Source organism: Scyliorhinus torazame, chromosome 7, assembly GCF_047496885.1.
Source record: "Scyliorhinus torazame isolate Kashiwa2021f chromosome 7, sScyTor2.1, whole genome shotgun sequence".
NCBI lineage: Eukaryota > Metazoa > Chordata > Chondrichthyes > Carcharhiniformes > Scyliorhinidae > Scyliorhinus > Scyliorhinus torazame.
The window spans coordinates 87,462,238-87,478,499 of NC_092713.1; the positions used below are offsets into that span (position 1 = coordinate 87,462,238).

At 46.9% G+C, this 16,262-nt stretch overlaps 1 protein-coding gene across 1 annotated transcript in view; it reads right to left on the bottom strand.

Annotated features, from left to right (window-relative positions):
* The window catches only part of slc1a7a (solute carrier family 1 member 7a), a 151,119-nt gene that overhangs the window by 4,216 nt on the left and 130,641 nt on the right, over positions 1-16,262 (bottom strand). The window contains exons 7-10 of the mRNA XM_072512868.1: positions 15,246-15,479; positions 13,998-14,192; positions 10,668-10,802; positions 10,455-10,554 (exon numbers count right to left, since the gene is read on the bottom strand). Coding sequence (XP_072368969.1) covers positions 10,455-10,554; positions 10,668-10,802; positions 13,998-14,192; positions 15,246-15,479 — 664 coding nt within the window. The remainder of the gene's footprint in view (positions 1-10,454; positions 10,555-10,667; positions 10,803-13,997; positions 14,193-15,245; positions 15,480-16,262) is intronic.

Genomic DNA, 16,262 nt, shown 5'->3' on the forward strand with positions numbered 1-16,262 from the left:
TTGCAGCTGATGATGTCAAATCGTGCAGGCGTATGACCTCCGGATAATTTGAAAAATAGTCAATTATGATGACGTAGTCCCTGTCGAGCGCATGAAAAAGATCCACACCCACCTTCGCCCAGGGGGACGTTACCAACTCATGGGGCTGACGCGTCACAGGGGGTTGCGCCGGCTGAAACGTTTGGCAGGTGGGGCAGTTGAGCACCACGTTGGCGATGTCGTCGCTGATGCCCGGCCAGTACACAGCTTCTCAGGCCCTCCGCCTGCACTTCTCAACCCCGAGATGGCCTTCGTGTAATTGTTGGAGGACCAGCCTGCACATACTGTGTGGAATCACAATCCAGTCCAACTTTAGGAGGACACCGTCAATGACGGCCAAGTCGTCCCGGACATTGTAGAATTGTGGGCACTGTCCTTTGAGCCACCCTTCCATCATGTGGCGCATCATACTTTGTAGAAGGGGGTCAGCCGCAGTCTCCCGGCGAATACGGGCCAGATTTGCATCATTAGCTGGCAGATTGGCCGATGTGAAGGCCACATGCGCTTTGACCTGACAGACGAACCCCCCCCGATTTGGGCGGTGTGCTCACTGCTCTGGACAGGGCATCCGCGATGATGAGGTCCTTACCAGGGGTGTAGACCAGTTGGAAGTCGTACCACCGGAGCTTGAGCAGAATGCGCTGGAGGCGAGGGGTCATCTCATTATGGTCCTTGTGTATGATGCCGACCAGGGGGCGATGGTCGGTTTCCACGGTGAGCTGAGGGAGACCATACACGTAGTCGTGGAATTTATCTATGCCGGTTAACAAACCCAGGCACTCCTTCTCAATCTGCGCATAGCGCTGTTCTGTGGGGGTCATGGCCTGCGAGGCATAGGCGACCGGGGCCCATGATGCAGTGTCGTCCCGTTGCAGGAGTACCGCCCCAGTGCCGGACTGGCTGGCATCAGTCGAGATCTTTGTATCTCGAGTAGTGTCGAGGAACGCCAATACCGGGGCTGTGGTGAGCTTGATCTTGAGCTCCTCCCATTCTTTCTGGTGTGCGGGCAGCCACTGGAACTCTGTAGTCTTCTTCACTAGGTGGCGAAGAGCCGTTGTGTGGGAGGCAAGGTTGAGAATGAACTTCCCCAGGAAGTTGACCATCCCGAGAAAGCGTAGCACTGCCTTCTTGTCTGCCGGCTGCGGCATGGCTGTAATAGCTGTCACTTTGTCTGCATCCGGATGCACCCCTGACCGGGATATGTGGTCCCCCAGAAACTTTAGCTCCGTTTGGCCAAAAGAACACTTGGCTCAGTTGAGGCGCAGGCCGTGTTCTCGTATCCGAGCAAAGACACGCTGGAGATGACTGATGTGCTCCTGTGGTGTGGTGAACCAGATGATGACGTCGTCAACATAGCCGCGCACCCCTTCGATGCCCTCCATGACCTGTTCCATGATCCGATGAAACACCTCGGATGCAGAGATGATGCCAAATGGCATCCTATTGTAGCAGTACCTGCCAAAGGGAGTGTTGAAGGTGCACAGTTTCCTGCTGGACTGATCCAGCTGAATCTGCCAAAAAACCTTTGAGGCATCAAGGTTTGTAAAAATTCTAGCCCAGGCCATTTCGCTCGTGATCTCTTCCCATTTGGGTATGGGGTAGTGTTCCCTCATGATGTTATTGTTCAGGTCTTTCGGGTCGATGCAGATCTGGAGTTCGCCAGAGGGCTTTTTAACGCACACCATGGAGCTGACCCATGGTGTGGGCTCCGTGGCCTGGGAAAGCACTCCTTGGTCCTGGAGATCCTGCAGCTGCTGCTTGAGGCGGTCCTTGAGTGGTGCTGGGACTCTACGAGGTGCGTGAATGACCGAGGTGGCGTCCGGTTTGAGCTGTATTCTATAAGTGTAGGGCAGTGTGCCCATGCCCTCGAAAGCCTCCTGGTTGTGGGCGAGGAGCGAGTGGAGCTGTGCCCTAAAGTCTGCATCTGGGAAATCGGATGTGCCTTCTGGAGAGAAAGAGTGTGTACCCGCTGAATGAGGTGGAGAACCTTGCACCCTGTGTGCCTAGCAGGGAGTCCTTCGAGGATCCAACTATCTCAAATGACAGTGTGGCTGCGTGTGAATTGTGTGTCACCTCGAGCTGGCAGGATCCTATGGCCAGCATAACATTACCGTTGTAATCGACCAACTGACAGCGGGATGGCCGAATCGGTGCTTTGACCTTCAAGGTGTGGAAGGCTGACCATGCAATGAGATTGGCGGAGGCACCAGTGTCTAAACGGAATGTGATTGGTGATCGGTTGACCGTTAGGGTGTCACACCATTCATCACCCGGATTGACGCTGTGCACTGGCATCGGCTGGTGGGTCCTACTTGGGGACATCCGATTTCTGTCAATTACCGCAGCGCGGAAGGCTTCCCGGTCGTCGGTATCACCAGTCTGTACGTCGTCAGGGTATGACTCCGTGTATGGAGGCTGAATGGACCGCATGTCCCTGCGAGGCTGGTGGAATTGGGGAGCATTGGCAGGTTGAGCTGCTCGACAGCAGGCAGCGTAGTGGCCCATCTTGCCACAGCGGAGGCATTGTCGATTTTTCGCTGGACATTGCTGGTTTAAATGTGCGGATCCACAGTTGCCGCCGTCGTGACATCATGGCGTTCGTTGCGCCACCGCGCATGCACAGTTCGGTCCTACGTAGAGCGCGCCTGCGCGTCACGTCCCTCTGCGTGACGTCTCTTTTGGCGTGCACAAGCGCGGGAGACCGCGGTAAGCGCGCAAAATGGCCGCCCTTCTCCGGCCGTGGGCCGGGAGGAACACGATGGAGTGGAACCACTCGGCCTTGTGGGATCCGTGCCTCGCCGATTCGGCCGCCTGGAATTGGGAGTACGGCTGGTCGCGTTTTCGTGGAGGACGCAGGTTTCGATGGCGGTGGCTAAGGTGAGGCTCTTAATTTTGAGGAGCTGCTGGCGTAGGGTGGCCGAGGCGACCCCAAAAACTATCTGGTCACGAATCATGGAATCGGAGGTGGCCTCATAGCCGCAGGACTGCGCAAGGATACGGAGGTGTGTCAAAAAGGATTGAAAAGGCTCATCCTTACCCTTCAAGCGCTGCTGGAAGAGGTATCTCTCGAAGCTCTCATTCACCTCAACGCTGAAGTGTTGCTCAAGTTTTAGAAGGACCGTCTTGTACTTCGTCTTGTCCTCGCCGTCCGCGAATGCCAGGGAATTGTAGATGTGGATGGCGTGTTGCCCTGCCGTGGAGAGGAGGAGGGCGATCTTCCTGGTGTCGGATGCATTCTCCCTGTCTGTGGCTTCTAGGAGGAGCTGGAAGTGCTGTTTAAACAGCTTCCAGTTGGCGCCGAGGTTTCCAGCGATTTGGAGCGGCTGCGGCGGGCTGATGGTGTCCATGGCGCAGGATGGCGGATCGCTGAAGATGTGCAGGTAGGTCTCACAGTTGCTGGGTTCCAATCCTGGTACTATGTCGTGTTGGGTGTTCCGCTATACAGACGAACCAACACGGTTGTAGATGGTACAACTCTGTTTTATTATTCTTGATAACATCTACTGTATACTTCTGGCTGTGGTTCGTACTTTACCAGTTATCCTGTGGACCCAGCCCTTGCACTATCTTAGAGAGGCACTCAGCACATGGTGTATGTCTGAGTGGCACGCTGTGAGCTCTGTGCCCTGAGCTATCGCCTGCTGGAATGAGCGGGAACTGTGGTGTTCCCCGTTTTATAGTGCGTGTGCTCTCACTGGTGATTGGCTCTGATGTTGCGTGTGTGTTGATTGGTCCATTGATCTGTCCATCAGTGTGTGTGTGTGTTTGCACCATGATATGTTTATATGAATACCATGACACCGACTTTGACAATGCCTGATCTACACAATTGAAACCCCCGGCCCTAATCAGCTGATGAGAGTCCAAGTCTGGGATTGCCCCTAATAGCCTCTTCATGGATCCAGCATCATCCCAATTAGGGGAATACACATTCACCAACACCACCATAGTCCCCATGAGCACTCCACTCACTGTCACAAATCTCCCCCCCCGGGCCTCGCACTTTCATCGCGCCCGTAAACCCCATTTTCTTGCTCAACAATATGGCAACCTTCTCGACTTCGAGTCAAACCCTGAGTAGAACACTTTCCCTAACCCCACCTTCCGCAATCCCATCTGATCTTCCACCCAGAGATGTGTCTCCTGCAAGAAAATAATTTCTGCCCTCACACTTCAAGTGCGCAAACACCCGTTTAACCGGCCCATTTAGCCCACAGGCATTCCATGTTCCGATTCTCACCGGAGACCTCCGCCTCCCCTCCCGCCTAGAGTTCACCCGCCGCCATCCCCACTCTGAATGGGGCCCACCCAAGATGGCCCTCCACCCCATGACCAAACTCCTCCTCCATAACTGGCATGTCACCCCCCACCCCCCAATGCCCCCCCCCCACCTCCAACCCCCACACCCATCCACACTGGCTAACAACTGCAGTCCCCCTCATAAAAATGTCCTCTTAAATTGCCTAGCAAGCCACTCAGTTCAAGGGCAAAATTAGGGATGGTTTGAGAAAACTCTCTAGGGGACATATTGGCAAACATTGCTGTGGATCTGGAGTCACATGTAGGGCCAGACCAGATAAGAATGGTAGATTTCCTTCCCTAAAGGACATTAGTGAACCAGATGGGTTTTTGCAATAATGGTTTCATGTTTATCATTAGACTTTTAATTCCTGAGCAGTACCCTGGGGGTCTGGAATACCAGTCCAATGACAATACTGCAATGCCACCATCCCCCCAGTGATTTTACAATATTCAAAGTTATTGAATCAAAAACCTCCCATTATTTTTCACATATTCTCCCTGTGAGTGCTGCTCCCCACTAGCAGCTGAGAATTGGGGTCCTGATATTTGAAACACAAATAGAAAATTAGAAGGTAAAATTTCCAGCTGGATGTCTCTTTCCAGTATTCTATCTCATGTAGGATATGTGGCATTGCATTCAAAGCACAGATTTAATGTAAAAATTGCATTGGTCGAGAGCTAAGGTGCAAACACAGCACACATGCATCACACGTCCATAACTTAATGGGAGATCACTGGAAACCCCATTTACATGTCAATTAGGGGTCTCTGCTGAAGGTACAATGCCTGGTTAGGTAAAACCCCCAAGGTAATTACTGACACAAATCCAAATCTAATCTGGTAGGAAGAGCTATCTTAAAGGTCCTTAATTTATGACACAATAAAAATGTTTGAGATCAGTTTCAGTGACTATTCCCCCCCACCCACCCCCCACTCTATTTAATGAATGAACAGACAATCAAAGATAATCACTTCAATATAACTGAAGAGAAAGTAGGTTTTGTGAGACAAAAGCTAAGCTTGGGTCCTCTTGAGAGATATCACAAGCAGCTCTGTAGATAGATTATGATGGAGTATGACATGAATTGGGAGATAAATACTTGGTTTGAACTGATCTGAAATTACAAAATGCGATCCTAGGTCATTTTTCCATTTGTTTAGGACTACCAACAATAATAAAACTGTGCATCCAGCTCCTGCCAAGTCCAACAAAATTGGGCTCCTGACTTCCCAAACGAATGTCCCAAAAGCCAGAACATGGGAACAAAAGAATGTCTCAGGAAGATAGTTAAGTTAAAGGAACAAAGAACAATAAGTTGAAAAAAATCCTGTTTGGTGAAGTTAGACTAAAAAGCAGAGTAAGTGCTCTGAGTTAAAGAAGCAGTTGCAGGAATCAGAATTAAAGTCAGTTAGATGAGAAGCCATGCGTTTGAGGTAAATCAAAAGGTTGGCGACACTTTAACCCTGTGAAGCAGGGGTGTTCTGCTGGCATGGCTGGGTATCTTAGAGATTGTGTGGAAGCTTGAATGAATGTGGTGATCCAGGGCAGAGGAATACTGAAAGGAGAGGTTGAAATCCTGGATGTGGATCCTTGGTGGAGGCATCCGAGAAAAAGCTTTGCGGAATTCCAAGCGTGTTCTTTGAGAGTAGAGTTTGGGAACCCTCATGTGAAAGTCAGAGTTGCAGTGTGTCCAGTTGGTTTACAGTATGGTAAGCATCTGTGGGGATTTGTTGAGAAATCCACAAAAGTTATCTTGTGTGGCATCTGCCATTTGGTTCCAGAGTGTGGTGTGTCTGACCACATTTTGCCTATTGGTTTACATGGACTGCGTACTTACTGAGGACATTAAAATATAAGATGTATTTTGTAACTTGTGTTGTTCTTACAAATCTGTATATATCTGTGACGGCATAGTTGGGATATTATAGTTTATCTTTTCTTGTTTAATAAATGTTTATTTTTTTGTTAAAAGTTAATCGACAGTCCTGCAACTCTGCCCATCCACGTCTCTGTATAAAACATAAAAGTTATTATCTATTGAGCCAGAATTCTGCTCTGGGACCTGACTGCCCAGTGGTAACATCAGCAACAGTAATTGATTGAATGTTTTATTCTACAAATTTTAATCTCTTCTTGACTGTAAGAAAACAGAGCAAAGATACCAAGAAAGTCAGCCTGGTGTTTAAACTGAAAGGCAACAAAGCCGCAGAGACTAGTTTTGAGGATGAATTTTGCTGAACAGAATGTCAAGTGATTATCCTGTTCAAGTAAGAAGACCTACTGAAGCACATAACCTGGTTTAGAAGGAAATCATGAACAGTTGGTGCTTAAGAGCCAGTTATCTAGTAGGCTAGGTACTACCATTTGAAATAAGCTTGTTCTGGAACAGAGAACTGAAGAGATCCAGATAGAAACGGAGGGTACATGTAAACTAACTGAAATAGCTGAAAAATCAAGCCTAAAGTGTGGTCAGGAGATACGAAAAAGGCAAATAGAAAATTCAGCAGAATAATTCAAATGGGAGTTTTATGCCTGCTATTTTCACTGAACACTGACTCCACACGAGCTAGTATATTCAGATTTATGTCAGTGAGATCCAAACCCTTAAAGCTCCAGTTCTCTCTGAGGAGCTCCTTCCAATCTAATGAACTCAGATTGGAAATATATATGGAGATTTATCACACAGTGTCTGGCTTAAGACTTATCATCTCATATCTAAGCACTGTTGTTTTTGAACTGCTGCCGCATTCATGCCTTTTTGCTTATTGAAGGGAAGAGAATCTCTTTCCAGTGCAATATTTTGTGTCTTTCTCTGTTCTATCAATATTTCTGAACTTTTCTCGTTTATTCCAAATCCTCGATTTAAAATATTCTTCCACACCCTGGACTACAACTCAAGACCTGTTGCTCTGTCTCCTGATTGTCATAATTATATCATAGTACTCAGAACTATGAAACTTCTTAAGCCCTTCAATCTCCCCTTCATACGGCAATTGACAAGCTTTTCGAACTAAAGCATGGCGTCGCCCAATCACTAATCCTGAAGCACCTTATATTTCCCATGCTCCAAAATTGAAAGTATCATGCACTATTGAGCATCACTCCTTAGCCATTTCTTTCAATAAATCAATATCCAGAATTATTTAGCAAACCAATTTTTAAACATATAATGAAATGTATATTTAGACATCCTAAAGGGAATGATGCAGAATCTTTTTCCCTCCTCAAATTAAAAAAAGCTTTGGAGGAAACATTTTTGTGTGAAATCAATGGCCCTTTAAACAACAAAGTCACCAGAACAACATCCTACACATGTCAAATATTTCATAGCCAGGTTCCTCTCAGGATTATACATTGCAAGATGATCATGTAAAGACTCCAGCACAACAGCAAAGAGTTGCCTATGCAAGAATAAAATAACAGTCAGGGACTGGTGAAAAATAAACTCATAGCAATGGCGACAAAAAAATAGCACAGACAATTTAAATATTGCAGTCATTGTCCAGAGTGAATTTTTTCTTCCTCTCCTGAAAGCAGTGCAGGTTTGATAGTATTAGAAGTCAGCCTCTGTTCTGGCACCTGGCCAAAAATGCAATTCTTAAGGGCTAAATCTAGACACTGTAGACACTAGCTTTGTGTCCACAGGGAACATAATTGATGGTGGCTGTCTTCACCTGCTATCCACAGTCTTTCCAAGGGAGCTCCTGGTTGCTTTGACTGAGATATATTAATACATATCAGGCATCAATCCTGACATCTTCCTGGGTTGAATGGCTTATTGTTATACCAGATCATTAATACATAAAACCACTATGCTATTGGTGGAACAGGGGCAGCACGGTAGCATAGTGGTTAGCACAGTTGCTTCACAGCTCCAGGGTCCCAGGCTCGATTCCCGCCTTGGGTCACTGTCTGTGCGGAGTCTGCACGTTCTCCCCATGTCTGTGTGGGTTTCCTCCGGGTGCTCTGGTTTCCTCCCACAGTCCAAAGATATGCAGGTTAGGTGGATTGGCCATGCTAAATTGTCCAAAAAGGTTTGGTGGGGTTACTGGGTTACAGGGATAGGGTGGAGGTGTGGTCTTGGCTAGGGTGCTCTTTCCAAGGGCTGGTGCAGACTCGATGGGCCGAATGGCCTCCTTCTGCACTGTAAATTCTATGATATTATTCTGTAATAATATGAACTATTCTTCAAGATTAATTATCTTTTTTTTAAAATATGTTTATTCAAAGTTTTTCCAACAAAAATTTTCAACCAATTAAACACCCCCCCTCCCCCCGTAACAGAAAAGAAAAAGAGAAAAGAACAGAACAGAACATGAACATATCAATCAAACATAATACAGAAACCCCCCCCCCCCACCCGAAAGAGACACCCCCCTCCCCTCCCCTCCGCCGGGCTACCAGGGACGCAAAGGCCAGAATACCGGCCTCTTTCGCCTCCTGCACTCCCAGCTCGTCCGCCACCCCAAGTAATGCCAGCCCCCAACTTGGCTTGACCTGGACTTTCACAACCTTGGACATAGTCTTCGCAAAACCCCTCCAGAACCCATTCAGTGCTGGGCACGACCAGAACATGTGGCCGTGATTCGCTGTGCTTCCCGAGCACCTCCCGCATCTGTCCTCCATTCCAAAGAACCTACTCAACCTCGCCCCTGTCATATGCGCTCTGTGAATAACCTTAAACTGTATCAGACTGAGCCTGGCACATGAGGAAGAGGAATTAACCCTACTCAGGGCATCAGCCCACAGACCCTCTTCAATCTCCTCCCCCAACTCCTCCTCCCACTTGCCCTTCAACTCCTCTACTGAAGCCTCCTCCTCTTCTTTCATCTCCTGATATATCGCCGAAACCTTGCCTTCTCCGACCCATACACCCGAAATCACCCTGTCCTGAATCCCCTGTGCCGGGAGCAATGGGAATCCCCTCACCTGCCGCCTCACAAACGCCCTCACTTGCATATACCTGAACGCATTTCCCGGGGGTAACCCAAACTTCCCCTAGGCTCGCAAACGTCCCGTCTATAAACAGGTCCCCCATCCTTCTGATCCCTGCCCGATGCCAGCTCCGAAACCCCCCATCCATCCTTCCTGGGACGAACCGATGGTTCTCCCAGATCGGGGACCACACCGAGGTCCCCACCTCACCCCTCTGTCGTCTCCACTGCCCCCAGATCTTTAGCGTTGCCGCCACCACCGGACTCATGGTGTACCTTGTCGGCGAGAGCGGCAGCGGTGCCGTCACCAGCGCCCTCAGGCTCGTTCCTTTGCAGGACGCCATCTCCAGCCTCTTCCATGCCACCCCCTCTCCCTCTGTTACCCACTTATGGATCATCGCCACGTTGGTTGCCCAATAATAGCCACCCAGATTTGGCAAAGCCAGCACTCCCTGTCCCTGCTACGCTCCAGATACCCCCTCCTTACCCTCGGGGTCTTGTTTGCCCACACAAAACCCATGATGCTCCTACCTACCCGCTTAAAAAAGGCCTTGGTAATCATAATAGGAAGGCACTGGAACACAAAAAGAAACCTCGGGAGGACCATCGTTTTAATCGACTGTACCCTGCCCGCTAGCGAGAGTGGCAGCACATCTCATCTTTTAAAGTCCTCCTCCATCTGCTCCACCAGCCGCGTCAAATTAAGTTTGTGCAGGGCCCCGCAGCTCCTAGCTACCTGGATCCCCAAGTACCGAAAGCTCCTTTCCGCCCTCCTCAACGGTAGGTCGTCTATCCCTCTTCCCTGGTCCCCTGGATGCACCACAAAGAGCTCACTTTTCCCTACATTGAGCTTATAGCCCGAGAAGTCCCCAAACTCCCTTAGGATCCACATGACCTCCACAATCCCCTCCACTGTATCTGCCACATACAGCAACAGGTCGTCTGCATACAGCGACACCCGATGCTCCTCTCCCCCTCGGACCACCCCCCTCCATTTCATGGACTCCCTTAATGCCATTGCCAAAGGCTCAATTGCTAATGCAAACAACAGGGGGGACAGGGGACACCCCTGCCAAGATTAATTATCAGACTATCAGTCTTCAAAAGAGTTAACAAGCCACTAGGCACATCTGCTGAGTAAAATTAAGTTCGAAAAGAGAACAAAATAATTTTCCTACTTCATCATTTTCCTGAGTGAAATTCTTTCGGCAGATATGAGCCATAATTCCAGCTGCCAGAGCATCTCCCAGGACATTAATCATGGTCCGAAATCTATCCCTTTAAAAAAACTCTAAAGGTTAGCAGTCTGTAAAAATAGTCAGCCATTTGAGGTAAAAGCAAATTTATATGAGGTTTAAATACAGTTTTTTAAAAATTGCTTCATTACTTACAACGCCCAGTCTACTGCAATTATTAGAGTGATGTCATCCGTAGGAAGACCAACAGATGTCAAGACAATAACCATGGTCACCAGGCCAGCTTGTGGAATCCCTGCTGCACCTATACTGGCAGCTGTTGCTGTTATGCTGGAAAAGAAAAGAAATACAAATAATTTTTGTGGGGTAAGATTGCAACATTTTTAACACAAGCTTTTCCTGACCCCAATTCTCCTCCTGTGACTGAGAGGGTTACCTTTAGCCACACCTAAGACAATTCTGTTCTAAAGCAGGAAGGTCCCAGGGTAAATGAGAGAGGCACGAGGGATGGTGCCTCCTCCAACTTTTCCTTCCCGCTTCGTAAGGGATCAGGGCCTCAGGGTTGAAGGCAGCAATTGGGTGCACAATTCCCATAAGTGCTGGCAGCTCTCCAGAAACATGTGTGTCAGCAGGCTAATTGACATGGAAGGTATCGCTGCAAAAATCACTATTTATATTGTGCTACCAAAATCGATCTCCAATTAGATTTTGGTACCACATCAACGTCCCAAGAATCAACATAAATTCAGATTTCAAATTTCACGTACTGTCCAGCTTCATAAAAGGCTATCACAAGGCAAATAGCATTGTGTTGGTTCTCATGGAAGAACTGTTGGGGTTGGAGACAAGTCCAATGTGCCCGGCTTGACACCAGAGAGGCACATTACAAAAATCAAACCCAGCAGTGAGTACATTGTGACGGCAGGAAACTATGAGAGCAACAGGATAACATGATGCTAAATCCAAATGGCAACTCCTCTATTCCCAAAACACCTTGACAAAACATTGTGGTTGCACGGATCAGGGAGTTTACAGTTACTTGTAACAGTAATTTTCACCCACTTAGGTGGCAACATCATGGCAGAGCAGAAACGTGATATAAATTTAAATTTTGGCCTCCTCGGATTACTTCCAAGAAGCTGAGCTATCCAAACCCTGGCTGTCCAAGTTCCATCCCTACTCAATTAACTGGTCTCAGCAAGACAAAAGCTATTGTGCTATATTTGGGAATGGAATGGAAATTGTGTACAGTAGCTGGGAGGCCAGTCCTAAACTAGTCGATTTATTCTAATATAAAAGCAAATTGCTGCGGATGCTGGAATCTGAAACAAAACAGAAATTGCTGGACATACTCAGCAGGTCCGACAGCACCTATGGAGGGAGAACGGAGCTAACATTTCAAATCTGGATGACTCTTTGTCAAAACTAGGGAGAACTGAAAATAGGATAAGATTAATACCGTTGTTGGGGGTGGGGTGGGGGGAGGTGGCGGTGGCGTGGATCTGTGGGGCTGGATAAAGGGCCAGTGATAGATGGAGGTTGACAAAGATGTCATGGACAAAAGGACAAAAGGAATGTAAATGGTGGAGATAATGACTAAGAAGGGCGCTAATCGTGGCACATTAAGAGATCAGAATGTGTTAATGGCAGAAGAGGGATAAGCAGTGTGTCAAAGGACAATTTGGGACAGGGAACAGATGGCCCAAGTGGGGTGGGGAGAGTGGAGACAATGGTGAGGGAAAAACGGATCAATGGAAGAAATAAAAATAAATTGATAGAGATAAAAAAGGGTTGAGAGTGGAGGAGAGAGCACATAGTCTGAAGTTGTTAAACTTCAGGGTATGGATAAAGAAGACATGGAGCGGGTGCTTCCTCTTGTGGTGTATTCTAGAATGAGAGGTCATAGTCTCAGGATAAGGGGTAGCAAATTGAAAATAGAGATGAGGAGAAACTACCTTTCCCAAAGGGTCATGAATCTGTGGAATTTACTACCCCAGAGTGCGGTGGGTTCTGGAACAGTGAGTAAATTTAAGAAAGTGTTGGACAGATTTTTAATGGTGGAATGGTGACAGGGGGAGGGAAGGAAGATGTGTTTGCTGGTGGCATCATGCTGGAGTTGGTGGAACTGGCAGAGGATAATCCTTTGAATGCGGAGGCTGGTGGGGTGAAAGTGCGGACAAGGGGGACCCTATCCTAGTTCTGGGAGGGAAGGGAAGGATGAGAGCAGAGGTGCACGAGTTGGCTCGGGCATGTTTGAGAGCCCTACCAACCATTGTGGGTTGGAAACCAGGATTAAGTAAGACATATCAGCAGCACCGTTTTGGAAAGTGAAATGGAGGAGAAGGAACTGGGAGAATGGGACTGAGTTCTTCCAGGATGTTGAGTATGAGGAGCAGTAGTCAAGGTAGCTTGTAATGGATACTAGTTGACAGTCTATCCCCAGAAGTGGAGATAGAGAGGTCATGGAAGGGAAGAGTTGGAGATGACCATGTGAAGATGATAGAGGGGTGGAAGTTGGAAGGCAAATTGATACATTTGTCCAGGTCCAGTCGGGAACATGAAGAGGCACCAAAACAGTCTTCGATGTACCGATAAAAGAGTTGTGGGAGGGGCCAGAGTAGGAATGGAACAATAAATATTCCACGTACTCCATAAAGAGACAGACAAAACAGGGACTCATATGGGTGCCCATAACCATGCCTTTGATTTGAATGAAGTGAGACGAGTTAAAGGATAAATTGTTCAGTGAGAGGATAAGTTCAGCCATACGGAGGAGAGTGGTGGTGGATGTGAATTTTTCAGGCCTCTGTTCAAGGAATAGGTGGAGAGCCCTCAAACCATCCTGGTCAGGAATGCAGGCATAGAGTGATTGGACATCCATGGTAAAGCATTGGTGGTTAGGGCCGGGAACAGGAAGTTCCAATGCTTTCTGGAGCACACTAGAAGCCATTCAGTTGTAAAACAACAGGCACAAAACAGAAATATCAGAAGGACCGATTGGCAATGATCTAGGCATTGAATCAGGGCAGGACTCCAACAATCCTATTCTTTTTGGCTCATCCTCACCAGCACCCAAACTGGAAGCGCTATCTCCTGGAACAGTTTGATATGGATGTACTTATAGAGTTACATCTATCACATCCGAGTGTGATTATCATTCAGGATATTTACTGTTCCACTTGCACGATAGACCAAACAGAAGTGGGGCAAACTCATACACAGTGAAGTGGATGTGGCCCTAGAGATTTCAACATAGACTCCGAACCTCAAGAATACCTATGGCTTTAAGTCAAACATACAACACATGTTTAAAAAGTACATCTGTGTTGTTGTTCGATGAAGGCAGGTTTAGGCCTATCTATAGCCTGATAGTCATATAGCAGTCAACATCACTGGCAAACTGGACTGGTGTTGGAGGGCAAGTGGCTCACATTGACCCAAACCCCAGTTAGAAAAAGTGGAAAGGAAAATTGGTAAGAAGCTACAAACTTATAATTTGCTGACATAAAAGAGAATTCCATTTACCTTACAGTAATAATTTGTCCAAAGTCCAGCTCATAGTTGTTAACCTGTGCAATAAATATTGCTGCTACAGCTTCATACAATGCAGTGCCATCCATGTTGATTGTTGCTCCCACAGGCAAAACAAACCTTGCAATTCTTCTATCAATATGATTATTTTCCAACAGGCACTTGAATGTAATAGGCAAAGTGGCAGAACTGTGAATAAATAATCAATGGTAACCACAGTTAAGACTACAGTACAAGCCTCAAATAGTGGACAGATCCATGCAGATCAGTCATTGCCTACTCCTTCTCTGAACAATATGAGAAAATGGGACTTTCACCAAACACCCAGAAAATTAAGGTCCTTTTTCAACCAGCTCCCACAACACAACAACTCCCCCATTGATTAATATCAATGGTGAGATCCTGGAAAATCTGGACCGATTTCCATATCTTGGAGCCTCCTCTCGATGAAGGCAGAAATAGGTCTCCAGTTTGCCAGCTCAGCCTTTGTCCCACGGAGGAAGAGAATATTTGAGGCCAGGATCTCAAACTCGACACTAAGTTCATGGTTTCCCATGCTCCTATACAATTTGGAACCTTGCACAACCTCCAGCCGGAGTTGTAAAGCACTGGAAATTTACTATCAGTGATGCCTTTGCAAGATCCTCTAAATCTGGTGGTCGAATAGCAGCATACTCTCCCAAACCAACATGACCAGCATCCAGGTGCTAATCACTCGAACCCTCTCAGCTGGGCAGCACATCATTCGAATGCTCGACACTAGACTCCCAAAGCAACTGCTCTATTAGGAACATGGTCATGGCAGGATATTCAAGGAAGACAGCAGAAATGATTTAGGAATGGCCTCAAAGCATCCCTGAAGAGATCAAACATTGACACTGACTCATGGGAGACCCTGGCTTGTGAATGACCAAAATGGAGAAGGTTGATGGAAACATGCAGAGAAGGAATCGTGGCATCAGGGAGAATGCACAAATCTCCCACCAACTCATCTATAATAGCCTCCAAGCACCAACTGCTCCACATATGGCAGACCATGCAGATCACACAACGGAATTATCAGCCATCTCAAAATCCTGGAGTGGAAGAAAGTCCACCTGAGTGGAAGAATGGTGTACTAATGAGCACAGTAGTGAGGTGGGTCTAATAATAAACCAAAAGGCCAATTTATTTTGATTACATTTAATATATATTTTTATTAAATGATAGTATTTGAACCTGGCAAAAGATCATGCAACATACCTCGATGAAGTAGCCAAAGCTATGAGCAAAGCTTGAAGAATTCCTCTTATATAAACTATTGGGTTTTTCTTGGTGATGAAGAGGTACAACATGGGTAGAACAAATAGGCCATGGACCACTAAACCACAAACCACCGTGATAGCATAGAAACCCAGTTTCTTTCCAATTGCTGTTGGATCATCCATCTCCAGTATTTTGCCAGCAATAAGGAACACGATGCCTAATGGGAAATAACTAAAATAAAGAATACATGCTGTTAAGTGTAACCAATTAAGCAGAGCAGAAAATAAGTAGAAAGAAAAGACTAGCACTTATCCAGTGCAAGAATCACTTCTAGGCTGTTACTATTTGGATCTAAGATGGTCGAGAACTACACAGAATTTTAGTGTTGAGAAAATGGAATTGAATAAACACCTGCAGAGAAATAATTTGCAAGACTATGAAGAAAGGGCGAGGGGTGGAATTAGCAGTGTTGCTCTTGCAAAGAGCCATACAGGCACTAAAGACTGAATGGCTTCCTTCAGTGCCGTAACCATCCTATATTTCTATGGGCAGGAATTTTCAGACGGCTGAGGCTCACGCTAGATTTTTGGTGAAAAAGTTTGAGAAACACCGACAAAACATATCAGAGGATCTTAAAAGATCAATCGAAGAGGCCTTTGCCCTATTGGTGTGGTTCTGGAAAAAATTAGTAAGACCTTCGAAGTCCATGAAGTCATAATTAAGACCAAGGAGGTTGCTTTCTCGGACCACAGTGATTGGATTATTGCACTGGAGTCCGATCTGAATTTGTGGCTGATACCAATAAGTCATTAAGAGTCAAGCTGAATGACCCGAAAAACAAGTCTAGGAGGCAGAACATCCGGACTGTAGGGTTGTCAGAGGGGATCGAGGGCCATACCCCATGGAATATTTCTCGGACATGTTCTTCAAAATGGTAGTTGAGGGTAAATTTGCATCCCCGCATGAACTAGACCCGGCCCATCGCTCACTGTGACCGAAGCCTCATTCTGAAGA